The following is a 26032-nucleotide window of genomic DNA, read 5'->3' as shown; positions in this document are numbered from 1 at the left end:
GTGGGAGAGCATGAAACCCCGCGTATGCTGATTAGAGACAATTGCATTTGCCATCCACAAACATATTCCCAAACCCTCCTTGGGGCTGGACCGCAAGGGAGATGGAAGTAAGAGCCCCAGCAGGATACGCCCCGGCCCAGCTGGCGAGGTCACACAAGAAATGTGGGGCTCATCTCAAGCATCTGAGGCTGGGTTCCTGAGGAACTGCATGGGGTTTGGGGGTTCTGGGAGTTCAGGGAAAGGAGATGGCTGTGGAGACAGCTCTGAGGAATGAGGGAGGCTTCCCGGAGGAAGGAGGTGAGATTTGAGGAAGGTTAGGATTGGGTGGTCTGGTAGGGGCTGGGGCGTGGGGAGGTTCGGAGTGGCGGGTGGGCTGAGAGGGAGCACGAAGAGCGGACGACTGTGGGCTCTGACAGGCCGTCCTGCCGTGTGTCTCCCCATCAGCCCCGCCCCCGACTTTTCCACGCCTCAGCCTTGCTAGGGGACACCATGGTGGTCCTCGGGGGGCGCTCGGACCCTGACGAGTTCAGCAGCGATGTTCTGCTCTACCAGGTCAACTGCAACACCTGGCTCCTGCCCGACCTCATCCGTAAGTCCACCACTCTCCCTGGGAGGCCCCGGGACAACCAGGGGGAGCCCTGGCCCTGTCCTGCGACTCTCACTCATTAAGGGTCATTTGGGCCCCTTCAGGCCCACAAGCGAAACTCCTGTCCTCTCCACGTTATCTAAGCACCCACGGAGACACCCTCCTTCTTTTTTTTTCTTAGAAAAGTTTTTAATTCTGTTTATGAAGTAATGATAGTCATGGTAGATAATTTGTAAAATAGGAAGGAAAAAATCCCCCATAATCCCATTCTCTAGAGACAACGACTGTCATATGTGAGGGTGCTTCCTTCCAGTTCATAGGCTGGAAAGGGATTGTATCTTGCCGTTTTATTTCATTTGACAGTCATTGTAAGTGACTGTGTGTGTGTGTGTGTGTGTGTGTCTCTGGGCCTGTCTCCTTTGCTTTTTGTTTCTCTCTCTGACCCTCTGTCTCTAACTCTCTTTTTTTTTTTTTTTTCCCCAAATATTGATTGATTGATTGATTGATTGATTGCTATGTTGGGTCTTTGTTTCTTTTTTTTTTTTTTTTAAAGTTGAATTTTTTTTTTTTTTTAAATTTTATTTATTTATTTATTTATTTATGGCTGTGTTGGGTCTTCGTTTCTGTGCAAGGGCTTTCTCTAGTTGCGTCAAGTGGGGGCCACTCTTCATCGCGGTGTGCGGGCCTCTCACTATTGCGGCCTCTCTTGTTGCGGAGCACAGGCTCCAGACGCGCAGGCTCAGCAATTGTGGCTCACGGGCCTAGTCACTCCGCGGCATGTGGGATCTTCCCAGACCAGGGCTCGAACCCGTGTTCCCTGCATTGGCAGGCAGATTCTCAACCACTGCGCCACCAGGGAAGCCCTCTAACTTTCTTTTGCTCTTACTCTATTTTTTCCACTATTCTGTGACTCTTTTTTTTTTTTTGAGGATTTAAAAAAAATTAGGTGAAATTCACATAACAAAATTAGTCATCGTAAAACGAACAATTCAGCGACATTTAGTACCTTCACAGTGTGGTTCAACCACCACCTTGGTCTTGTTCCACAACATTTTTTTTTTTGGCCGTGCCACGCAGCATGTAGGATCTTAGTTCCCCGACCAGGGATGGAACCCGCGCCCCCAGCAGTGGAAGCGCGGAGTCTTAACCACTGGACCGCCAGGGAAGTCCCCGGGTTCCACAACATTTGTCTCTGTTCTTATTCCACTCTTTTCTGTTCCTTTTTTCTGTTTATGTGTCTCTCTCCCTCTCTTTTGTCTTGCTGTCTGTGTCTGATGCTCTTGTCCTATTTGGCCTTATCTATCTTCTCTCTGTCTTTCGTTGTCTCTGCTCTCCTTAGACTGTCTCTCCTCTCAGCATCCCTGTCTGACTGGTACCTTTGTGTGACTCTCTTCCTTGAGTCTCCTGCTCTCTCTCTCTGAACTTTCTGTCTCTCCCCAGGCCCAGCCTCTGTGGGACCGCCAATGGAGGAGTCTGTGGCCCATGCTGTGGCGGCGGTAGGGGGTCGCCTGTATATCTCAGGAGGCTTTGGGGGAGTGGCCCTGGGCCGCCTGCTGGCCCTGACCCTGCCCCCTGACCCCTGCCACCTGCTGCCCTCGCCCGAAGCTTGTAACCAGTCTGGGGCCTGTACCTGGTGCCATGGGGCCTGCCTGTCCGGGGACCAGGCCCATAGGTAACCATGGAGACTGACAGCACGTGGATGGGGGGGTGGTACTGGTGCCCTCCAAAGTGGGTTCTGTGCCAGGCCCCACCGAGTGGGGAGTCCTGTTTGTGGGCTGGGGTTAGCTGAGTCTGAACTGGGCCCTAAATGACCCAGTCAAGTTTAGACCATGAGGGTTCAGAGGTGGGGCTGTATCTGGTGTATTTTAGAAACCATCTGAGTTGGGGAAGAATGAGATTGGAAAGGTGGGTGGGTCAGCTCAGAAAGGCCTTCCAGTGCCTGGCTGAACTGGGCTCCGTCCAGCTCCAGAGACTCCTTGCCTGGAGTTTGGGAATCCAAACATATCAGGAGACTGAAGGCGCTGTCCTAGGTTTAGCACAAACTAACTGGACTGCGCAGTTATCCTGCACTGGTATGAAGCTACTGACGGGCTTTGTTTTGTCCCATTGTATGTGTCACCATGTTTACTACAGAATATTAAAGGGTGTGATTTTTAAGGTGCTCCCCCAGACTCTGCTAGGGGTATTATGTAACAGCGGGTGCACCCACTGCTTTTCTGAAACCTGGAAAGTTCTGAAACAGGTGTGCCTTCAAGGATTTTGAGTAAGGGATTATGGCCCTCCACTGTGGGTGATGGGGAGCCCCAGAAGGTTTAAGCAGGAGAGGGCAGGGGTAGGCTTGTGTAGGAGGGGGTGGTGAGGGGAGGCTGCAGGTGGAGGCCTGGAAGGGGGAGACTTGAACTGGGCGGGGGGCTGCAGGGGTGGAGGAGGAGGGGATGGTCAGAGAAGAATTCAGGAGGCAGAGGCCTCGATGGCTGGAGGGCCAGGAGGACATGGGCTATCTTCCCGTGTCTCTGGCCTGGGTGATAGGTGGACGTGGGACCATCACCAAGTGAGGTGGGGAGGAGCAGCTTTGGGAGGCCTGTGCTGAGAGCAGTTTGGGATGCATATGTGGGGCCTGCAGGACGGTGTCCACGAGGCACCGGGAAGAGGCGAGGGTGAGGAGGAAGGGTGGGGCCTGGCTGAATGTGATGAGCCAGACCTCATGTCCCCCCAGGCTGGGCTGTGGTGGTCCCCCCTGCTCTCCAATGCCCCACTCCCCCGAGGAATGTCGACGTCTGCGGACCTGCAGTGAGTGCCTGGCCCGCCATCCCCGGACCCTGCAGCCTGGAGATGGAGAGGTGAATGATGGGGGTAGGGGTGGGGAAAGGGGCGTGGCTCAAGCACCACTGAGCTCTTCAGCTGGGATTGGGTGGCAAGAGCTGAGGCTGGGGGGATGCTGGGGGCCCTGACAACCCCGCTGAGCCCGTATCCCCCCGCCAGGCATCTGCCCCCCGCTGTAAGTGGTGTACCAACTGCCCTGAGGGTGCCTGCATCGGGCGCAATGGGTCCTGCACCTCGGAGAATGACTGTCGCATCAACCAGCGCGAGGTCTTCTGGGCTGGGAACTGCTCGGAGGCCGTGTGTGGGGCGGCCGACTGCGAGCAGTGCACGAGGGAGGGCAAGTGCATGTGGACGCGGCAGTTCAAGAGGACTGGTGAGCGCTGAGGCCTGCTCCCCGAGAGGAGAGTCTGGGGGCCTGGATTCCTGCTCCAAGGACGCAAGGGGCTCAGGGGCCTGGTTTGAGGGAGGAGGAGGGGAGGGGGCTGGGGGCCTGGACCTGCTTCTGATCCGTGTGCCCCCAACCCCAGGGGAGACCCGCCGCATCCTCTCGGTGCAGCCCACCTATGACTGGACGTGCTTCAGCCACTCTCTGCTGAACGTGTCCCCGATGCCGGTAGAATCATCGCCCCCGCTGCCCTGCCCCACGCCCTGTCACCTCCTGCCCAACTGCACCTCCTGCCTGGACTCCAAGGGTGCAGACGGGGGCTGGCAGCACTGTGTCTGGAGCAGCAGCCTCCAACAGGTACTGACTGCCCCCAGCGGGGTGTGCGGTGGCCCTCCTCCCTGCTGCGCACTGACCTTTCTCCAGCCCCGCCGCCGCTGTCCTACCTCCGCCTCCATTTCCTTAGGGCTGGTCCCACCATCACACTTTCTCTTTCTTCCCACTTTCTCTTCTCTCTCCCCTTCCAACATCTCTTTCTTCCCTCTTTGCCTTGTTCTTGTTGTTGTTTTTTTTTTTTTTTTTCTTTTGGCCACGTCTCACGGCTTGGGGGATCTTAGTTCCCTGACCAGAGATCGAACCCACGCCCCCAGTGGAAGCGTGGAGTCTTAACCACTGGATCACCAGGGAAGTCCCTCTCCTTGCCTTGTGAGTCTCCCCGTCATGTCCCAGCGCCCCCTTCCTGACTCCTCAACCCTGGTGTCTCTCCAACTCTCAATTAAGCTCTCCTCGCCCATGGGAAGCTCATCCTTCCCATGACTCAATACCATCTCCCTTCTCCCTCCCACACCTTTCCACTTTCCTCCTCCATCTCTTTCTCTCTCTACTTTTAGAATTTTTGGTTGTAAGAAACAGAAACCCACTCGAGCTGGTGTTATTATAAGGAACCGGGGGTATTTGATGTTGTCTGAAGGTAGGAAGTACCGTTGCTTCATCCTTCTCGGGCTGCCTGGTCTCTGATCTCAGCTGTTTTCTGCGCGTCTCCATCCTCTGGTTTCTCTTGGCTTGATCATCAACACACATCGCCTCAACTGGCAGACCTTGATCCTCAGTCTATGTGACTTTCTTTTTTTTAAAATATTTATTTATTTATTTATTTACTTGGCTGCGTTGGGTCTTAGTTGAGGCCTGTGGGCTCTTTGTTGCGGCGCGCAGGCTTCTCTGTAGTTGTGGCACACGGGCTCAGTAATTGCGGCACGCAGGCTTAGTTGCCCCACGGCATGTGGGATCTTAGTTCCCCGACCAGGGGTCAAACCCGCGTCCCCTGCATTGGAAGGCGGATTCTTAACCACTGGACCACCAGGGGAGTCTCTATGTGACTTTCTGATTCCAGAGACCACAGTCATCTCTGTGTTCTTCTGTTAGTTCACATTCTCGGGGAAGACTTCAGCTCAGCTCACGAGTTAGATGTCCAGCCGTGGTCCAGTGAGATGTGACCGGGGAAGGGAAGGAGCACTGCTTCTGACACGGCCATTCAGATCCACCCCTCATCCATGGCTATGGTCTAGAGAGATGATTCTTGAACATGGGCATGGTCTGGGGAGGTACAGTCCACCCCTTGGCTGCCCAGTGCGTGCTGTCTCATAAAGTCCATTCCAAAGACGCCTCTGGGGGGAATTCCCTGCTGGTCCAGTGGTTAGGACTCCGCACTTTCACTGCCGAGGGCCCGGGTTCAATCCCTGGTCGGGGAACTAAGATCCCACAAGCTGTGCGGCACGGCCGAAAAACAAAACAAAACAAAAAAACCAAAGATGCCTCTGCCTGGCATGATTTAGCTGTCCCAGTGGCAGACACAGGCAGTCAACACCAGCCCCACCTCAGCAGGAGATAAGAAAGCTTCAGCTACTGCTGTCATATCCAGAAACAGTGTCACTGGGCCAGAGTTGTGAGTCTGTCTACTTCTCGTTCATCTTTATTGTGCAAGATTGTGCAAGACCCAACTGAGGTGTGATTACTCACCATCTCACAACCCAAGAGCCTACATGAGTCTTTGGTAAAATAGGAGCGCTATCAACAGACCCTGTCTGGGGTGTTTTCCAACACCAACAACCAATTCTCCAGTTCTCTGGACGCCAACTGTGTGTTCAACAATTCAGTTAATTTCTGACACTATCTACCTGAGATCAGAGTCAGATCCCACAGGTTAAAGTGTTCAGTTCCACGAGACTGCTCCCACTTCAGATGCCAGTCACAAATCCAGGCTAACTGGCTGTAAATTGGGGGTTCCTACCACCCCCCTGCAGGTTTGATAATTTGCTAGAATGGCTCACAGAACTCAGAGAAACATTTACTTACTAATACTGGTTTATTATAAAGGATACAACTCAGGAAGAGCCAAATAGAAGAGATGAATAGGGCAAGGCATGCAGAGTTTCCATGCCTTCTCTGGACATGCCACCCTCCCAGAAGATGCATTCATCAACCTGGAAGCTCTCTGAATCTCACTGTTGTTCTTTTTTTTTTTGGCCGTGCCGCGCGGCTTACGGGATCTTAGTTCCCCGACCAGGGGTTGAGCCCCGGTCCACAGCAGTGAAAGCATAGAGTCCTAACCACCAGACCGCCAGGGAAGTCCCCTGAATCTCATTGTTCAAGTGTTTTTATAGAGCTCAATCTCTCCCCTGACCCCGGGTGAGTGGGTGGGGCTCTAATCACTTGCTTTTTCTGCTGACTCCCCTAAGTCACCCCATTAGCATAAACTCAGGTGTGAAAGGGTTTCCTTATGAAACAGCAAGACATCCCCACCGCTCAGGAACCCCTATGTGTTTTAGTAGCTCAGGATCAGGAACCGGGGACAAAGACCAGATATATTTTTGTATCATACCACACCGTCCCATAGGAAGGTCATCCAAATTAGATGGGAGAATGTATGTAGAGCGTGGAGCCCGGCCTGCTATTCAGTAAAAACTCAGTAACGTCCCCACGTTCGGCCCACTGGGAGGATTCCCAGTCTCCGCTGTCTGGGACACACCAAGAGGGTCAGTGCAGCGGCTGGGAGTGGGGGGTGCTCCCCGTGGGGCTCTCAGGGTGGCTGCAAGGACAGAGGCCCCCTGCGGTGGCACCTCTAACAAGCAGAGGCCTCTCGTCCTCAGGCCTGGGGTCCTTCCGGTGATACACGTCCTCCCTAAATATTATTGAGATTTCCATTGTTTGTCTTTATTGGGATCCCAGGGACTGGGAGGCAACACCAGAGAGCCTGCAGGCAGCTCAGGAGGTGTGAGGCGGGAGGGAGTGGTGGGGCGGCTGAATGGAGAGCGCGGAGCTGATGCTGCATGGGAGTGTCAGAGGGCTGCTGCCAGATCTGATTTCTGGGAAAATCAGTTAAAACTGTTGGCTCAGGTGTTTTAAAAACACAGATCAATCGTAACAGGTGCGCAGAGCAGACCTGTTGTGATTTGGCTCAAGGGCAGCCTTATTTTAACAGTCAGGCATTGTTCTTCTGAATGCCTTTGGCCTCAGAGCCTGGGGCAGACAACAAGGTGCTCTCTTCCCCGGCTGGCTGGCTGGCTGGCTGGCTGGCGGCTTCCCTCCTTCCCTTTGTCCTTTTCCCAAATTTTTCATTGAGCACCTTCCTTGTGCCGGGCACTTTGCTAGGCTGTGGCCATATGTCAGCAGGCGAGCTAGGATCCTGCATCTCTTCCAGGAATACAGGAAATGCAGTTTATGGTATTGGGCAGCATCACATTTGGCCACTAGGGGGGGGTCCCAGCAGAAAGTGCTGAGCAGACTGGAGCCTTGGGCTTCTTTTGGGCCCCTTCCAGATTGCCCCCGCTGTGTGCCAAGGGGTGCACTAAATTCAGATCTGGAAGCCTAACCTGGAGGAGAATTTGGCTCTGGCAGTTCAGCCAGGCTCGGCTCATCACCGGCGTAACCCGTAGGGACTCAGAGCTCCGGCCACAGCTGTTGGGGTTTTCTATTTCAGGACTGCATGGTAGCTTTGTTTCTTCCTAAGTGCTTCCAGACAGCCAGCCTAGACTAATCTCTTTCCTCTTATACTTTACTTAAGGCCCAAGCCGTAAATAAAACGCTCTCATACACTGAGGTAAGTTCCCAGGAGTGTGAACCTCGTTGAGCACCGTGTCTGGGTCCCAGGACACGATAAGTGATGGTGTGTGTGAGCTGCTGTGCAGCCCCTGACCACGGACTCCTCAGCTTCCCAGCCAAGGGCGGGAGGATCCTGTTGCCCCAGCAGCTGGGTCCATGTTCTTTCTAAGAGGCTGTGGCTGGCACCCCCGCTCCTGATGGCTTGTTTCTTTTTCCACCTGGGATCATTGCCTTTCTTTGATTGTAAGAAACAGCTGCATCCCAAGCCAGGTGGGTAAAGGGGCTCATTATACCGACACAGTGGTGCCTCTTGTAACCCAGGTGGAGAGTGCAGCCAGGCCCTACCAGGGGCTGGAGATGGAGCCTGGAAAGCTGCCTGTCCGCCTGTCTTTGGGGTGTGTGATTCTCATCTCTGCCTCCTTCTGTCTCTGCTCTTTTCTTGCCTCTCTCTGCTCTCTTCATTTGCTGTCATTCGTTCATCCAAACGGCCCAGCCAGCCCTAGTCTACACAGTCTAGTTTCAAGGATGTCCCTAGCCTGACTTCTGGTCTGAACTTGTAGTTACAAATGCCGAGGAGGGAGAATGTGATGACCCCAGCTGATGTCCATTTTGGTCCACCCGGTTGTGGCCAGCAGGGGTGAGATCTCTGAGAAGAGGGTGCAATCCAGGAAGATACCCAGGAGGTGTTTGTTTGATCTTCTTTCTCCGCCATTTCCCCTCCCCTGTAGTGTCTGAGCCCCTCCTACTTGCCCCTGCGATGTATGGCTGGAGGCTGCGGGCGGCTGCTCCGAGGACCCGAGAGCTGCTCCCTGGGCTGTGCTCAGGCAACCCAGTGCGCCCTGTGCCTGCGGCGGCCCCACTGTGGCTGGTGTGCCTGGGGGGGCCAGGATGGGGGCGGCCACTGCCTGGAGGGTGGACTCAGCGGCCCCCGCGATGGTGAGACAGGTTTGCGGATGGGGTGAGTGGGGCTGGCCCCTGTCTGCGTTCTGACTTGGGGCTTGGTGCAGGGAATGTGGAGGGGCGCTGGGGGCCCTCACAGGTGGCGCTCAGGGGAAGGGGGAGCAAGGGCCCGGGTGGCTAGGCGGGTGGTTCAGAGGCCTCCACACTGAAGCCCTGTATCCTCATGCCAGGGCTGACATGCGGGCGACCTGGGGCCTCCTGGGCCTTCCTGTCCTGCCCCCCTGAGGACGAGTGTGCAAACGGGCACCACGACTGCAACGAAACACAGAACTGCCATGACCGGCCCCACGGTTACGAGTGTAGCTGCAAGACGGGCTACACCATGGACAAGTGAGGCTACAGGCCAGACGGGGGGGCTTGGGTGGGGTTGAGGGGAGCGGGGCCAGGCAGACCGTGGGGTGGGAGAGTCTGTGGGGAGCGGTAAAGGACGGGGCATGGATCAAAGTGGGACGCAAGAAAACATAGTCCAAGGTGTGGAGGAGGGTGTGAGGGTGGGGGCTAGGTCGTGGAGGGCAAGGTTGGTCAGTTAGTTTAACAGGGTACCCTGGGGAGGGGGTCGTCGCCCCTGGAGGAGGCGCTGGGCTGGACCCGGGGCAGGGGAGTGATGCAGCAGACCGGGCGGTGGACTAGTTGTGAAGAGGGTGGGCTGGCCTCAGAGGCGCGGTGAGGACCGTACGGACGGCTGGGTGTGCCTTTGGGAGGGAGCAGCCCGCTGCCCTGCGCTGACTCCTGCCCCACCCCTGCAGCGTGACGGGGCTGTGCCGCCCCGTGTGCGCCCAGGGCTGCGTGAACGGCTCGTGCGTGGAGCCCGATCACTGCCGCTGCCACTTCGGCTTTGTCGGCCACAACTGCTCCACGGAGTGTCGCTGCAACCGCCACAGCGAGTGCGCCGGCGTGGGGGCCCGCGACCACTGCCTGCTCTGCCACAATCACACCAAGGTGTCCGTCCGGGACCTCAGGCCCTCGCCCCGGGCCTCTGTGCCTTCAGCCGACGCTCAGGCATCTTGAGCCTCCTTCCAAGCCCCAGTGAGCTAGGCACAGGGAGGAGGGGGCCTAGCCCTATCCCAGGGGAGTACGAGAGGACCCTGGGCACACCGTCTGGGTCTGTATCACAGAGGAGCCACCCTGGATAGCGGGACAGAATTAGTACTGGACCAGGGAGGGGGGTCACGTGGAGGAGCCTCTGGGATCCTGTGGGGAAGGGCTTTCTGAGCTCAACACTTGGGGCTGAAGGGAGTGAAGCCCCATCACTGGAGGTGTGCAAGTGAAGGCGGAAGGCTAAATGGCAGATGGGCTGGGACTGCCCAAGCCAAATGCCTGTGCCGTTGCTGCCCTCCCCTGGTGCTCTCAGAACCTTCCCCCACTCTCACACCCACTGTGGCTCTTCACCCCCTCTGACCGCCCTGTCCCTGGTTTCCAGGGCAGCCACTGTGAGCAGTGCCTCCCCCTGTTCGTGGGTTCAGCCGTGGGGGGCGGGACCTGCCGGCCCTGCCACGCCTTTTGTCGGGGCAACAGCCAGGTCTGCGTCTCCAGGAAGGAGCTTGAAATGGCCAGGAGGGAGCCGGAGAAGTACTCGCTGGATCCAGATGAGGTGAAAGAGGCTGGGGTCCTGAACTCCTGGGTCTGAAGGAGGAGGGGGCCAGGGGCTTGGACTCCTAGTCTGAGGGAGGAGGAGGCTGCTGGGGTCTGGACTCCTGGCTCTGAGGGAGGAGGGGCTGGTCCATGCCTTTTTGTGCTTACCCTGTCCTTCCTTGGCCAGATTGAAAACTGGGTGACAGAGGGTCCTAGTGAAGACGAGGCCGTGTGTGTGAACTGCCAGAATAATAGCTATGGGGACAAATGTGAGAGCTGCCTCCATGGCTACTTCCTCCTCGATGAGAAGTGCACCAAGTAAGTGGAAGGGGGGCCAGGAACCCTTGCCCCGCTCAGTAGGAATAGCTCTGGGAGCCAGGCTCCTCTCCCCAGTCCTCTGCCCTCAGTCAGGAAAGGATGAGATCCCCTGAGGCAGGGGTTGGGGGCGATGAACTAGACTCAGGTGGGAGACCCTCTCCCTCAGGCCAGTGCTGAAACGCAGGCTACCGAGCAGCCCTGGTGGAGACTCTTGGGCAAAGAGAGAGGGCCCTGAGGGAGAGGCCTCAAGACAGCCTCCCCATTCCACCCCCTTCCTTCTGAATGGTCAGTAAGCCCTGGAGTCCGTCCATCCTGGGTTCTAATCCTGACTCTGCCACTGAACAACACTGTGGCCTTGGGGTCAACGGCTTGACCTCTGTGAGCCTCAGTTTCCTCTTCTGGCCTCATGGATTGGAGCTCATGTTTGCAGCATCCAGCCTGGGCCCCTGTAGGTCATGGGAGCTCTATAACCCCTGTCTTCTTCCCTCTCTTCAGATGTCAGTGTAATGGCCATGCGGACACATGTAACGAGCAGGACGGGACAGGCTGCCCGTGTCAGAACAACACAGAGACGGGCACGTGCCAGGGCAGCTCCCCCAGTGACCGCCGAGACTGCTACAAGTACCAGGTGCGGCTGGAGAAGCAAGTTATGGGCCAAGGGCCCCATGCCCAGAGGAGGTCAGAGCTGGGATGAGGTAGCCTGGCCCGGGCAGGACTGACAGCGTGGTTCCGATATCTGTGGTCATGGGGATCAAGGTCAACTTGATAGACTGTTCCTGAGCCCTAGTCAGTTTCAGGACCCGGGCGGTGACGCTGGGAACCCAGAAATGAGCCTCTTGTAGGCGGTGGGGGTGAGGAGACGGACTCCATTACGGATAGTCACAACTTAAAGATTGCAGATGCCAGAAAACTCATCTCATAGTGGCTTAAGCAAAAAAGAAAATGTGTTGGCTCTCAAAACTGAGGTCTGGAGTCCACTTCAGGAATGGCCAGATCTGGGTGCTCACACAGTGCAGTCAGGAGTCCTTCTTTCCCTGGATCTTGACTCTGCTTTCCTCTGGGTTGGCTTCATTCTCAGGCAAGTTTTCGCTCAAGTGGCAGCCCTCACCTGGTCACTTGGGGCCAGTAGGGGATCTCATATTATTACTAATACCCATATGCGAATTCCCCTTGAGTCCATATCCCTTTTCTTCAGCTGGGGGGCTCCTGGAGCCCCCATACTGACTGCCTGGTTGGTTACTGTGTTGCAGGCTCACCTCCCACAGAGGGGATATTCCATGTTCCTTCCTTAGAGTACAGCTCCTACCACCCCACCCACCTACCTTCTCTCTAGTTCCAGAAGGAAGAGAGAATCCCTTGCTTGCCTCAGTCTCCCTACCCATCTATTGGCAAAGATGCGACTACACCCAAAATGGCGACAGAGCTTCACAAGCCTTACTGACTCCTAACATTTCCATCCAAGACCAGAATTTTTGCTTTCTTTCTTTTTTTTTTCTTTTCAGCCTTGCCGTGCGGCATGCGTGATCTTAGTTCCCCAACCAGGGATCGAACCCGTGCCCCCTGCATTGGGAGCTCGGAGTCTTAACCACTGGACCGCCAGGGAAGTCCCCAGAATTTTTGCTTGCTTGATGCATAATCAAAAGGCCCATTGGTCTTTGTCAAAACAGACAGCTTCAGAGCTTCATTCAGACCTCCTCCTCCAGCAGCTCTGTTGGTAGCTCTGAAACAGCAGTTTCTTTAGCTTCTAATGATAGCAGTAGTGGTTAGTATGTAAGGAGTGCCTGCCATAGATACAGTGGAGACAGCACAGACATGGAAGGCTCATGAAGGCCGTGCTAGGGCCTCGGTGAGCTGTGGGCATAAGAGCAAAAGGAGGCTCAGAGACTTGTCCCAGGTCAGACAGCTGGCTGGGTTTGGAGCTTGGACCTGACCTTGGTCAATCCCAGAGATTGAGTGGTTTCCACTGGACTACAGGAATCAAAATAGCTATTATCCAGCCAACTCATTAACTCAACACCTATTTACTGAGCTCCTAATATATGCCAGGCACCGTGCAAGGCACTGGGACACAGTAGGGAACAAAACAGGCGAAATGTTGTGTCCTCAGGGAATTCATGGAGGAGTCCAGCAACCAACGAATGAATATGTCAGCACGCAGCGCGTTAGTGATGAGCAGTAAGGAGGAACATTAAGCAGAAAGGGGGGCCAGGAAATGTTGGGAGCGGAAATGGTAGATACAGTGGCCAAGGAAGGCCTCAGTGAGAATATGACACTTGAGTAAAGACATTCAAACATGGGGGGCAGGGGGCGGGGCAGGCAGGAGAGCGATCCACGCAGAGACTCAACCAGTGCAAAGGCCCTGAGGCAGGACCTACCCAATATAGTCCAGAAACAGCAAGGCTAGCAGGCAAGGCTGGCTCACCTGTGCTGGGCCTGTGATTTCTGTAGTGTTTACTATCTGTGTACAGAGGAAGAATCTCCAGTTCAGCAAGGTTAAGTCACTCTTCCAAGGCCACACAGCTAGTGAGGAGGTAGAGCCAGGATTCAACAGAGCTCTTCATTGCTGTGCCTCAGAGTTCCAGAGGCCTTGCCATTAGGGTGCTGTGGTCACTGGGGTGACACCAGGAACAGCAGTGCTGGAGTGTAGGATGCTGTTAGTGTCCACACCGTGTCAGGGAAATCCAGGGGCGTCACAAGGAAGCTGCTGGGACACTGTGGAAACCCAGGGCACGGGCTACTTACCAATAGGTACAAAATATCAGTCCTCCTTGGAGGAGGGCTGGACACTGAGTTCAGCTCTGATGGCCGCTTCCACTCCCTACCCTGCCCGCAGTGTGCCAAGTGCCGGGAGTCATTCCACGGGAGCCCACTGGGTGGCCAGCAGTGCTACCGCCTCATCTCCGTGGAGCAGGAGTACTGCCTGGACCCCACGTCCCAGACCAACTGCTTCCACGAGCCAAAGCGCCGCGCTCTGGGCCCCGGCCGCACGGTCCTCTTCGGCGTGCAGCCCAAGTTCACCAATGTGGACATCCGCCTGACGCTGGACGTGACCTTTGGCGCCGTGGACCTCTACGTCTCCACCTCCTATGACACCTTCGTGGTCCGTGTGGCCCCCGACACTGGCGTCCACACCGTACACATCCAGCCGCCACCGCCTCCCCCAGCACCCCCACCCCCTGCTGACGGTGGGCCCCGGGGGGCTGGGGATCTGGGGGGACCCGGGGCCGGAGGTGGGCCGGCCACCCCAGCGGAGCCACGAGTGCGGGAGGTGTGGCCACGGGGCCTGATCACGTACGTGACGGTGACGGAGCCATCCGTGGTGCTGGTGGTCCATGGCGTGCGGGACCGGCTGGTCATCACCTACCCGCACGAGCACCACACCCTCAAGTCCAGCCGTTTCTACCTGCTCTTGCTGGGCGTGGGAGACCCAAGTGGACCCAGTGCCAATGGCTCGGCCGACTCGCAGGGCCTGCTCTTCTTCCGGCAGGACCAGGCCCACATCGACCTGTTTGTCTTCTTCTCCGTCTTCTTCTCCTGCTTCTTCCTCTTCCTCTCACTCTGCGTGCTGCTCTGGAAGGCCAAGCAGGCCCTGGATCAGCGGCAGGAACAGCGCCGGCACCTGCAAGAAATGACCAAGATGGCCAGCCGCCCCTTCGCCAAGGTCACCGTCTGCTTCCCGCCCGACCCTGCTGCCCCGGCCCCCGCCTGGAAGCCGGCCGGGCTCCCACCACCCGCCTTCCGCCGCTCTGAGCCCTTCTTGGCACCCTTGCTGCTGACGGGGGCCGGTGGGCCCTGGGGACCCGTGGGGGGGAGCTGCTGCCCACCAGCCATCCCTGCCACCACTGCCGGCCTGCGAGCCGGGCCTATCACCCTCGAGCCCACTGAAGATGGCATGGCCGGCGTGGCCACCCTGTTGCTCCAGCTGCCTGGCGGGCCCCACGCACCCAACGGCGCCTGCCTGGGGTCAGCCCTTGTCACTCTGCGGCACAGGCTACATGAGTACTGTGGGGGGAGCGGGGGTGCTGGGGGCGGTGGGCACGGGGCTGGTGCAGGCCGGAAGGGACTGCTGAGCCAGGACAACCTCACCAGCATGTCCCTCTGACCCGTGGTGGGACCCTCAGCCACAGCAGTGGAGTCCCCTGAGGGGGCCGCCATGGACTTGGGGCCCCTCCACCTGGGACACTGTGTCCTCAGAGACCTCTGGTTTCCTTCCCCTGGGCGGGGGTGGGGGGGTGGGGGGGGTCCCCAGACAGGGCCTTCTTTGTTCTGCATTCAACAATTATTTATTGAATACCTACTATGTGCCAGGCACTGTTGAAGGCACTGGGCAGAGCGGGAACCAAGACAGCCAAGGTTTCCTGATCTCGTGAGATTTAGGTTCTAGCGAAGGGAGACCGTCGGCATGCGCGCACACGCGCGCGCACACAGATGAGTCAGGCCATTGCGAATGGGACGAGTGCCGTGAGGTAGCAACGGGACGTGGCTGTGAGGAACCTTGGGGTAGTCAGTTGGTCATTGTGCGAAGCTAGACTTTAAGAAGGAAACTGGCTGTGGGAAGAGCTGTGGGAAGTGGGATCCAGGCAGAGGGAACTGCAAGGACAAAGGCCCTGAGGCGGGAACCAGCTTCTGTTATTGGAAGGATCGGAAAGCTGGCCAGTGTGACCCAGACCAAGTGTGAAGAGGAGATGAGGTCAGGGTCAGGCAGGGGGCGGATCACCCAGGGCCTGTGGGCCACACATAGGGTTTGGGGTTTTATTCTCAGGGCATTGGGCGGCCATCAGTTTTAGGAGGGAGAATGACAGGATCCGAGGTATTTAAGGGGTCACGCAGCTGTGTGGAGAGTAGACTGGAGACAGTGAGAGAGAGGCAGCAGGGGGACAAGAGATGGGCCGGATCAGGGAAGTGGCCGTGAGAAGAGGAGTCGCGAACAGATGCAGGCTGTGGGTGGAAGGATGTGACGATGGTGTGGACGTCGGAGTGAGGGAGGGAAGGAATCCAGGCTGACCCCAACTTTGTGGCCCAAACTGGGGGTGGAAGGTGGGTTTATAAAGACGGGGCAGACTGGAGCTGTGGGGGGGAGACCAGGAGTCCAGCTTTAGACCTAGATCCCCTTTAGAGACATCTCTTCGGGTAGGTCCAACCAGGGAAACAGAGTCACCCGGAGTATTTCAGCAAAGGGAGCTGAGTGTGGGGATTGGCTGTACTGGTGAGGGACGCTGCCGAGAAGAGATGGGACAGTGAGGCAGCCCAGGGGCGAGCCAGAGCAGGATGCTGCTGCCACCGCTAGGCTGGGGGGACGAGGCTCAGGTGGTGTTACCTGACCCCAGGACCAGGGTCACTGTGCTCAGAGGGGGCATAAGGAGACAAAGCCCCTGCCTGAGATGCCGCCCCAGGAAGGGCAGGGTTGGGTGGGGGACACCAGGGTTGGGAATAGAAATGGCAGAGTTTTCAACATACAGCTCTCTTCCCAGACAATGCTGCCTTGAAGCAGCATCTGGCCTTTCCCCAGGGCCTACCCTCACCCCAGCCACCACCTTGGACTTCTGAGCCCTTCTGCCCCTTGAGGACCGCCTCTGCCCCCCACCCCATCCTAACCATCTTGAACTTGGGACTCCTCCTTTCCCAAGACTCCATCCCTCAGCTGTTTTTTTGGACCCTGGGGAGCTGGGCCCTGTGTCTTCCTCTCCGTCTGAGGCCATGTGTGCCATCAGAGGCTGTCTGAAAGAGGGGGAGCAATTAAAGCAACAAATAGTGTGGGGAAGATCCAGTGTCCAAGTGCTGTCTGTATGCAGCAGATGGGCCGTCTTGGCTCTCTGACCCAGCACCTGAGAGCTGGTTAAATCAGATAAATATCCTTATCTTGGTGCCCCCTCCAACCCACGTGGCCTGAGCCTGGCTCTTCACTGTCTCTCCTGGCGGGGGTGGTGCCACTACAGAAGCTCTTGTTCCCCAGGAGGGATGAACTGAGGGGACATGAGGGCAGTGAGACCTTTGACCCTTGCCCAGATTCCTGTCACAAGGAGACCCCTGCTCGTCTCAGGAAGGAAAACAAACTGCCTTGGTCCCAGGTTTGGGTTTTATTCTGGCCCCTGACGTAAGAGAATTCAGGCAGCGCAAAGACTGAGGTGAGGCCCTAGCACGGCGATTCTTCTCTAATTCAAGTAGATTCTCACAGCCCAAACCAAAAGCATCATGGGAGCCTTTATCCGCCAGTCCCCCGGCCAAGCAAGAGGCCTGTTGCGAGGGAAGGTGGGAGTGGGAGATCTCCATCCCGTCAGTGGGCCTCGCTCAGCGTGGGAGTCTTGGCTGGGAGCGTTCCACAGTGTACTTACAACCCAGCCCCTAGGCACAGACCGGCTGCTTCATCTGATATTGAGCCAAGGACATGATGATGTGTTGGATTTAGGGGGCCTGTGGGTCTCCAGTGTGGCCTGTGAATATCATGGTATTTTCAGACTTTATGAGCAATTTAAGGAATTTTCAGGGATTACTCTGCCCACACACGTTTTGCCTTTATGAGCTGATAGTCGTACCTAACCTCCAAGACGTGACTGTGAGCTTACATTTTACTGAATACCAATGCTAGATGGCTCGCTTGATCTTTTCATGATCTTTGCAACAATCAACTGTATGAGGTAGGTACCATGTAATCCCCATCTTTCAGATGAGAAGACAGAAGTTGATAGACATTATTTAGCTGTTGAGTGACAGCTGCCATTTGAACCCAGACCTGACTCTCACATCCATGTTCCTGACCACCAGGCTCTTCCACCTCCCAAGGAAGGACTGCTTTATTTAGCATAAGTTGACCTAGCTGTCTCAGCACAGAGTGGACACTAGGAGTAGGTGTTCCAAATGGCCAATTTCTGCTCAGGATAAGGCAGAATTTCCCAACTGGGGAGCTAACTAGCAGTGGGACATGCTGCCTCAGGGAGTCCTGAGGCCAGTGGGGTCATCCCACATAACCAGAAAAGAGTTAAGGTGGTTCTTCAAGACTCCTCCATGGGGGCTTCTCTGGTGGCGCAGTGGTTAAGAACCCACCTGCCAATGCAGGGGACATGGGTTCGAGCCACGGTCCGGGAGGATCCCACATGCTACGGAGCAACTAAGCCCGGGCGCCACAACTACTGAGCCTGTGCTCTAGAGCCCGTGAGCCACAACTACTGAAGCCCGCGCGCCTAGAGCCTGTGTTCCACAACAAGAGAAGCCACCGCAATGAGAAGCCCGCGCACCGCAACGAGGAGTAGCCCCCGCTCGCCGCAACTAGAGAAAGCCCGCGCGCAGCAACGAAGACCCAACACAGCCAAAAATAAATAAAATAAATAAAAGTGCTGGCCCTCTGCCAGGTCCCGCTAAACGCTTAGGAAAAAAAAAAGACTCCTCTATGTTGTGTTTGGACCCTTTGGTAAGGTCTCTTATTAGCAGTCACCCTGTGGCTTTGCCTTCCTGAGCAGAGCGTTTGCATTCTGACTGGACTTTTGCTCTGGGGCACAGAGCCACCTTCCCTCCAGCTCCTGTCACTGCTATGCAGATGCTCCTGTACCAGTGCCCCACAGCACGTGTTCCTCCTTTTCCATGTCAGCCCCTCAGCAGTTGCCTCTCCCTGGTACCCACACATCCGAATGCAAGGGGCTTGTGGTGAAGTGAGAGAAAGCCTGGACACGGGATGCTAGGGACCTGGATTCTAGCCCATGTGTGGCCACTGATGCCCTAGGGACCTCAGGAAAAGGGGAGAAATTTTACCAAGGGCCTACAGCACTCCAGCACTGTGCTGGGTGCTTGGCATGAGTCTTTTAATCTTCCCAACATCACAGCTGGGAGGTATGGGCATGTTCCCCCATTCTGCAGATTGGGAAGTTAAGTCCCTTGCCTAAAACTCAGGGCAAATTAGTAGACGAGTCCAGATTCCGACACAAGCCTGACTTTCCATTGCCCCCATGTATTACCTCTAAAATCTCTTCCCTTTTTTTTTTTTTTTTTTTTTAAACATCTTTATTGAAGTATAATTGCTTTACAATGATCTCTTCCCTTTTCTAAGCCAACGTATCCCACCTGTGATCACACATTGTCTCCACCTCTACTGGGCTCCACACTGTTCTGGACATATAGCCGTCAACAAGGTCCCTGCTCTCATGGAGCTGACAAGCCAGTGGGGAGCCAAATAATAAAAGATTCGGTATGTTGGAAAATGATTGGAAAAACAAGGCAGTGAAGGAGGGGGATGGGGAGGTAGGTACTTGCTATTTAATGTAAGGTGGAAGCGGGGGCCTCACTCTTTTTTTCAAAATTTATTTTTGGCTGCGTTGGGTCTTTGTCAGTGCGTGCAGGCTTTCTCTAGTTGCAGCGAGCTGGGGGTACTCTTCGTTGCGGTGCAGGGGCTTCTCATTGCAGTGGCTTCTCTTGTTGCGGAGCCCTGGCTCTAGGAGCATGGTTTTCAGTAGTTGCAGCACATGGGCTCAGTAGTTGTGGCTCGCGGGCTCTAGAGTGCAGGCTCAGTAGTCGTGGAGCACAGGCTTAGTTGCTCCGCGGCATGTGGGATCTTCCCGGACCAGGGATCGAACCCATGTCCCCTGCATTGGCAGGCGGATTCTTAACCACTGCGCCACCAGGGAAGTCCCGGGCGGGCCTCACTCTTAAGATGACGTGTGAGCAGAAGTGAAAGAGTGAGCCATAGGGACATCTGAGGAAAGAGAATTCCGAGCTGAGGGAACAGCCAGTGCAAGGATCCTGACGTGGGAGCGTGCCTAACATCTTAAGAGAAACAACAAAGAGACTCGTGGAGTAGAGAGAATAAAGAGGAGGTAAGGTCACAGAGGGAATAAGAGGCAGATTTTGCAGGTCCTTGAGCCACCGTGAGGACTCTGGCTTTTACTACGTGCAGGAGGAGCCATCAGAGGGTTCTGAGCACAGGAGGCATGTGATCTATTTCAGATGGCCACAGGGCTTCTCTGTGGGGAAGAGACGAAAAGGGTGGAGTTAGGGCAGGAAGCCCAGTGAGGAGCCACTGCATTTGTTTAGGCCAAAGAGGAGGGTGGTTGGAACAAGGAGGCGCAGTAGAATGGGGAGAAGGGAGATTCTGGATCTGTTCTGAAAGTAGAACCAACAGAATTTGTTGACAGTTTGGACACTGGGTGAGAAAGTGGGCAACAGAAGACATGGGGTTTGCTATTTCCTGAGATGAGGAAGACTGTGGGAAGAGCAGACTTGGGGGCGGTGGGGAATCAGGGGTCAGGTCTTAGACACGTTAAACTTAAGATGCTCATTACACATTCCAAGTGAAGAATGTCACTCGATGGTTGAATACACAGAGAAGAATAGCAAATAATACAAATAATATATTCATATTAGAATAGTTATAAATTATTACATAATATATAATAATATTAACAACAGTTTGTTAAATTGACTCTGGCCTTTCCATCTCTTGCTCTCACGGTAGCCATATGACATATTAGGGATTATCCTCAGAGGGAGAAACAGACTCAGAAAGGTTTATTAATTTACTAAGAGAACACAGCTGGTAAGTGGCAAGAGTCAAGATTGAATCCCAGGTCTGTCCAACTTTGAGACCCAAACATCTTCTAATCTGCTAGTTGCTTTTCAGTAAAGGGGGTGGATTGAATTGTATGATCCTTGAGTCTGCCTTTCAGCTCTAGAGAGTTTTAAACCTGACAGTTGTGTGCTTTGAAGACAGAGAGCCTCCACATCTGTTAGGATTGTGTGCAGGCCAAGAGTCCATAGGTATTGAATGATCAGGGGGACTCCCCTAATTTTTTCTTTGAATGGTTATTACCTGGACAGTCCCCAGACAGCCTTTCTGGTTTTGCTTATTTTCAGGCTCTGGGCGGAGCTTCAGGTAGGCAGCTAGGGAGTTGGTGGTTTTACTTTGTTAGTGAGGACTCCCTGGCTTAGTGAGGGAAGAGACTTGCCAATGTCGTACGCAGCAGATCCGGGTCAAGCGTCTGACTCGACTCTGGAACTCCTTCCACACCTAGGCATGTTCCCTGTGTCCCCGCCTCTCTCACCAAACCTCCTCCTCCACCCAGATTCCTTCCCTAGGACAAAAAGGATGTAGGCGGAGTTGGTTTTTAGGTTTTTTTTTTATTGTGGGTGCATTTCTGGTGGCGGGATAGGGCGGAGGGTTAGGACCTCCCAAGAGAAGGCGGAGGAGGGCAGGCGTGACGGGTGGAAAAGGAGAAGGGTGAGGGGAAAGTCTTTACTCTCGGATCTTCAGTTCCCGCGCCATCTGACAGAGGGCGCAGGGCAAACAAAAGGTGAGGGCCGCCCAGTCTTTCCCGATAGAGCCCTGGAGGGTGGGAGAAAGAGGTTAGCAGCCCTAACTTGCATCCCAGGAGGCCCGTCCCCAGCCCTCGGCTCCTGCGGGTCCCGGGCCCGGCGCGCACCTGGATGTGGTAGCGCTCGCGCATGCCGGTGCGCAGGGAGTTCAGGCTTCCGGGCAGGCAGGGAGTGCCGCAGCACTCGCCGAAGTCGTCGGAGATGCGGCAGGCGAGGCACAGAGGGACGAAAGTGCCGCACAGACCTGGAGGGGACGCGGGGCTCTAAAGGCGGGGCCCACCGGGTGCCATCGGCCGGCTCCGCCTCGGGGAGGGGCGAGGCGGGGTCCGCGGCGCGCGGTTGAGGGGCCCAGAGGCAGCTGAGTGTTGGTGGAAGTGAGGGGCCCAGAGGGAATTAGGGGTCCGAAGAGTGGGGTTTCAAGATTGGCAAATAGGGTTTGAAGGGGGAGTTGGGGCCCCAAGGAAGACAAGTGAGGGTGCAAGGGGGACGTTGAGGGTCCCAGTGGAAGTTGGAAGGTGTGAGGCCAGGATCCTAGGGAGTGTCGGGCGTCCCAGGAAGGCATGAGGGTTAGAGACTGGGAATTCAGGGCCCAAGGAAGGAAACTGGGAGTGGGGTTAGTAGGGAGAGGAAGGGGCTGGGGGTGACCTTCGCTCCCCTCCTGCTCTTTCCCCGGGTCTGGGGAGGGAGCGGCGGGCACTCACAGATGGGCATGTCATTGCAGCAGTCCATGAGAGTGGTGTTCCAGTCACAGGGCTGGGTCTGGTAGCAGCTGCTGGCACACTGGGGCTGGCTGGTCACTGGGTAGGACATGGCTGCGGAGGGGGGAGGCGGGGGTCAGCGGGCAGCTTCGCAGCACCTCCTGGGCCCTTGCACCTATGCAGCCCCTCCCTCTGCCGGGCAGTCCGGGCGAGGCCACCAGGCCGCCCGCTGAGGGGACACCACTGTGCCTCCCCCGTTCTTTATGCCACATCTGGGCATCGACACCCCAGTCTGTCCCTGTTGTTGGTGCCTCCTGCACAACTGGTTCAGCTGGGGGTGGGGTGGGTGGGGAGCCTGCAAGTCTAGGGAAGGTTGGTGCCACATGTGGGCGGGGCGGAGACGTGCCGCCGCTTCCTCCACGCCTGGGCCTGGGGAGCTGGGTCCCTGCATGTCGGGGCTTCTGGGGTGCAAGTAGACGCCGTCTGTCTTCGAAGCCAGGGTGCCCAGGGGAAGGAAGTGGCCACGTTCCGGGGACTGGAAGGTTTGTGGTTCCATCCAGCGATCCCACCTTTGCCTTTCACATTGTCGTGCATCTCAAATTACATCTTGCTGGCCCTGAGGAGGTGGCCGTTGGGGACAGTAGAGGTGACAGTGGTGACAGCGTCAGAATCTGTCCAAGGGATGCTGGATACTGGGGGAGGTCAGGGCAAGGGGCAGAGGCACTGGGGGCTGGGTTCTCAGGGGTAAGGATGCTGGGGAGAAAGAGGCCAAATCAGCTTGCCGGCTAGGAAAGACGTGGGATAGGGTTGTATGGGGTTGGGGGCGAGAAACTCGCCCATCTCTGTACAGCTGCCCACAGACCCCAGAGAAACCTCCTCATACCAGAGGCAGAGCTGGAGAGAAAGACCAAGAGACAGAGACAGGCAGAGTCAGAGACAAGGGGAGAAAGAGATCAGAGGTAGGTGCCTATAGAGATGCCACCAGTAACACTCACACCTGCCCAGTACTCTTTTTCTGCAAGCCCATTTCACAGACAGCACACTGAGGCTCAGTGAGCTGAAGAGAAATGCCTCACATCTGATGGCCCAGCCAAGAGGGTTAGTAGAGGGGGTACTGGCCCCCAGAACTTCCAACTTCAACTCAGTGCCATCAGGTTGAGAAAGGGGGGTGGGTCACAGGGGGTATTGAGAAAGACAGGGATGTCCAGAGAGGTAAACAGAGACTTGTAAGGGGACAGAGAGATGTGAGTGGAGTTGGGTGGGGGGAGAACAGAGCAGAGGCACCAACCTTTGAGCAGAAGTCTGTGGGCAGATGCTCCTACCTGCAGGACTGCTACAGCGATGATGGAGACAGAGGTGTGGGTGACAACTGGGAACTGAGTTGCTTATATCTGGGCAGGCCACGTGGCCCTGGGTGGGGCTCTGACAGAGATGCCCAGGGAGCCAAGCCGGTCTGTCCGACCCTCTTCCCCACACTGGGACTTCCCCTTCCTCCTTCTCCATCCCTCATCCCCCTCTCCTGCCTCCTGCCTGGCCTCAGAGGACCAAGGAAATCGTGGGGGAGGGGGTCCAAGGATGAGGAGCTGGGAGTAGAGGTCTAAAGGGAAGTGGGCAGAGAGACCGAAACATGGAGAGCGAAGGCTGAGGGGAGGTGCAAGGGGCACAGCTGTACAGACACCAAAAGAGAGGGAGAGACAAGAGAGATAGGGAGGGAATGGGAGACAGAGACAGAAGGAGAGGCCCAGAGGGGAGAGAGAGACAAGGAGATTCAGAGAGATGGAGAGAGAGAAGATGAGAAGACATGGAGAGAGAGAGAAATAGATGCCGAGACAGAGAGGCACAAAGATCTGGGGAGAAATAACAAGGGGGAGAAGAGATTCAGAAAAAAGACACAAAGATAGAAAGGTGGAGGGTCAGGTGACTGGAGGTGCCAGCCACTGGCCACACCAAGGCTTAGAGGGAAGGGAAACAGGGAGAGGAGAAAGGCCGGTGGTGCAGGAGAGTGCAGAGTGGGCTCCCAATGAGCCCCCTCCCACCATCCTTAGTGAAGCCCCGACTTCTTCCCGGGGAGAAGGGGCTTTGTGCCCCCATTCAGGGCCACCGGGCACATGGGGGGAAGTGTGTTTTGGGGGTGACCCATGCTGGAACCAAAGTAAATAAACCCACCTCACCCAACTCCAAATTAGGAAGGGAGGAGGCTGGGGACTGAGAAACTTCTGGTTCCTGAGGGAGGTGGATGTGGTCTAGGACACTTCAGTCCTAACAGAGCAGAGGACTGGGGCCCCGGACTCCTGGGTCTGAGGGAGGAGGGGGCTGGGCGTCCAGACTCTTGGGGTTAAGCTAGGCTGCATCCGTGCGTGGGGTAGGGGTCTTGGGATACCCAGACTGCTGGCTTCCTGGGAGATGAAAGAGCTGGGGGCCTGGAGGCCTGAGTCACCAAAGTCTCCCCTCAACAGGTCTGGCGGGGTTGGAGGTGACTCAGTGAAGGAAGCAGAATTAGAGCTGGGTGGGGTTCCCACCACGGGTGTCACTCCAAAAATGTAGGAGGCACCAGAAAATTGGGTTGTCAGCTGCAGAGAAGGTGGTGCTGTCAACTCACTGGGTATGAGTATGGGATGATGAGGTGGATCACCCTGCTGGTCTGGGATCCCAGCTTTCCCCCCGCAATCCTTGATTTCCTGACACCACCCAGATGGCTTGCTGTCCTTGTCCCCAGACGTAAGGGCAGCACTCAGCGTCTTGTCTGTCAGTGTCCATTACTTGGTCCGGGAGCCTGCATGTCTGGGAAACATCTTCTCCCCCCTTCTGTTCTAGGGTCCCTGTCCCCCACCCCACCCCCACCCCCGTCTCTGCATCTTTGTCTCTCTGGCTTTGAATCTCTCCTTTCCTTCTTTCCTCATCTCTGCAGATCTGTTTCCAAATTTCTCCTGGTTCTCTGTCTCCTCATCTCTGAGTCTCTCTTCCCAAGCTCTGTGTCTCAGCGTCCTTATCCTGGAGTCTCTGCGTCCTATCTCAGCATCTCTCCCTATCCTGAGGCTTGCTCCATGGAGGCAGCCACAGAGCCCCACCCCCAGCTGTCCAGACCATGGGCTGCAGGTGACTCAGGATCAGATCCTAGGGCTCCCAAGATGACAACCTGAGTTGTCCTCAAGTTTCCTCTCCCAGCTCTGACACAGCCTGGGGGCCCCAATTAGATAGATACAGAAACTCATGTACGTGAGGAAATCAGGACTGGGAAAGCTGTGAGGTGGCTTGCTTGGGGGTGAGGAGGAGGGCAGTGGCAGGAAGAGGAGAGCTGGGGGCTGAGGAGTGAGCATGGCAGCGTCTCCAGGCTTCTGGCCTGCATCCTCCTCAAATAGGGTTGCCAGATAAAATGCAGGATGTCCAGTTCAATTAGAATTTCAGATAAACAACAAATACTTTTTTAGTATAAGTATGTCCCAAGTATTGGATGGAACATATTTATACTTAAAAAGTATTTGCTGGGGCTTCCCTGGTGGCACAGTGGTTGAGAGTCTGCCTGCCAATGCAGGGGACACGGGTTCGAGCCCTGGTCTGGGAGGATCCCACATGCCGCGGAGCAACTGGGCCCGTGAGCCACAACTACTGAGCCTGCGCGTCTGGAGCCTGTTCTCCGCAACAACAGAGGCCGCGATGGTGAGAGGCCCGCGCACCGCGATGAAGAGTGGCCCCCGCTCGCCACAACTAGAGAAAGCCCTCACACAGAAACGAAGACCCAACACAGCGAAAAATAAATAATAAATAAATTTATAAAGTTCCTACCAAAATTCTAAAAAAAAAAAAAAAAAAAAAAAAAGTATTTGCTGTTTATCTGAAATTCCAATTTAACTTGGTGTCCAGTATTTTTATTTGCTAAATCTGGAAACTTACCTTCAAAGAGGGGAATCCAAGTCCCTGGGTCTTTTCCCAGAACCCAGGAATCCCTCCTCAGACTCCAGGTCCCACTCCCACTCCTCTCCTCCCCTAGAATCCATGAATGAGGTACCCAGCCCCTACTCCCTCAGAACCCAGGAGTCCAGGCTCCCAGCCTCTTTCTCCCCAGAATTCAGGTGTCCAGGCCAGTTCAGGGTACAGTTGCCCAACGTGGGTTTCACAAGGCGGGTGGTGCCATCTATGGCACTGGCGGAACCGGTCTGGCTGAGCAGGCAAGTGAGGTGGCCCCCTTCCCATTGTAAGCCTGCTGCATCCTCCAGGGCCAGCCCAGCGGGGCTGGGAGCGGAACAGGAGGGACTCGGAGCCCTGGATGCGTCACCGTGTCTGGGTTTGGGTGTGTTGTAT

General features: G+C 55.9%; 2 protein-coding genes across 3 annotated transcripts in view; one reads left to right on the top strand and one right to left on the bottom strand.

Annotated features, from left to right (window-relative positions):
* MEGF8 (multiple EGF like domains 8) overlaps positions 1-14953 on the top strand; it is a 41594-nt gene extending 26641 nt beyond the window's left edge. For both annotated transcript variants that reach the window (XM_061174514.1, XM_061174513.1), the window contains exons 30-41: positions 445-589; positions 2027-2258; positions 3303-3426; positions 3569-3782; positions 3937-4151; positions 8618-8825; positions 9020-9179; positions 9596-9788; positions 10270-10440; positions 10609-10739; positions 11235-11367; positions 13573-14953. In XM_061174514.1, the coding sequence (XP_061030497.1) occupies positions 445-589; positions 2027-2258; positions 3303-3426; positions 3569-3782; positions 3937-4151; positions 8618-8825; positions 9020-9179; positions 9596-9788; positions 10270-10440; positions 10609-10739; positions 11235-11367; positions 13573-14841 (3195 nt within the window). In that variant the 3' untranslated portion in view covers positions 14842-14953. The remainder of the gene's footprint in view (positions 1-444; positions 590-2026; positions 2259-3302; positions 3427-3568; positions 3783-3936; positions 4152-8617; positions 8826-9019; positions 9180-9595; positions 9789-10269; positions 10441-10608; positions 10740-11234; positions 11368-13572) is intronic.
* Positions 14954-20955: 6002 nt separating this feature from the next.
* CNFN (cornifelin) lies at positions 20956-22339 on the bottom strand. Its single transcript, XM_061174014.1, has 4 exons — positions 22303-22339; positions 21737-21847; positions 21143-21279; positions 20956-21045 (listed from the first exon to the last, which is right to left on the bottom strand). Exons 1-4 carry the CDS (start codon positions 22325-22327, stop codon positions 20956-20958), a joined length of 363 nt encoding a protein of 120 aa, XP_061029997.1. The 5' UTR covers positions 22328-22339.
* Positions 22340-26032: the final 3693 nt, after the last annotated feature.

This window comes from Eubalaena glacialis, chromosome 18 (assembly GCF_028564815.1).
Source record: "Eubalaena glacialis isolate mEubGla1 chromosome 18, mEubGla1.1.hap2.+ XY, whole genome shotgun sequence".
Classification (NCBI taxonomy): domain Eukaryota; kingdom Metazoa; phylum Chordata; class Mammalia; order Artiodactyla; family Balaenidae; genus Eubalaena; species Eubalaena glacialis.
The sequence above is the reverse complement of the archived record's forward strand: the minus strand, read 5'-3'. Positions and strand labels throughout refer to the sequence as shown.

What these genes read in the sequence shown, in the direction of transcription:
- CNFN (XM_061174014.1), bottom strand. Translation starts at nt 22,327, where the DNA reads ATGCACGACAATGTGAAAGGCAAAG. An exon ending in CTGCAATGACATGCCCATCT is followed by an intron (nt 21,280 to 21,736) that starts GTGAGTGCCCGC and finishes CGTCCCCTCCAG; the next exon opens with GTCTGTGCGGCACTTTCGTC. An exon ending in GCGAGCGCTACCACATCCAG is followed by an intron (nt 21,046 to 21,142) that starts GTGCGCGCCGGG and finishes CCCACCCTCCAG; the next exon opens with GGCTCTATCGGGAAAGACTG.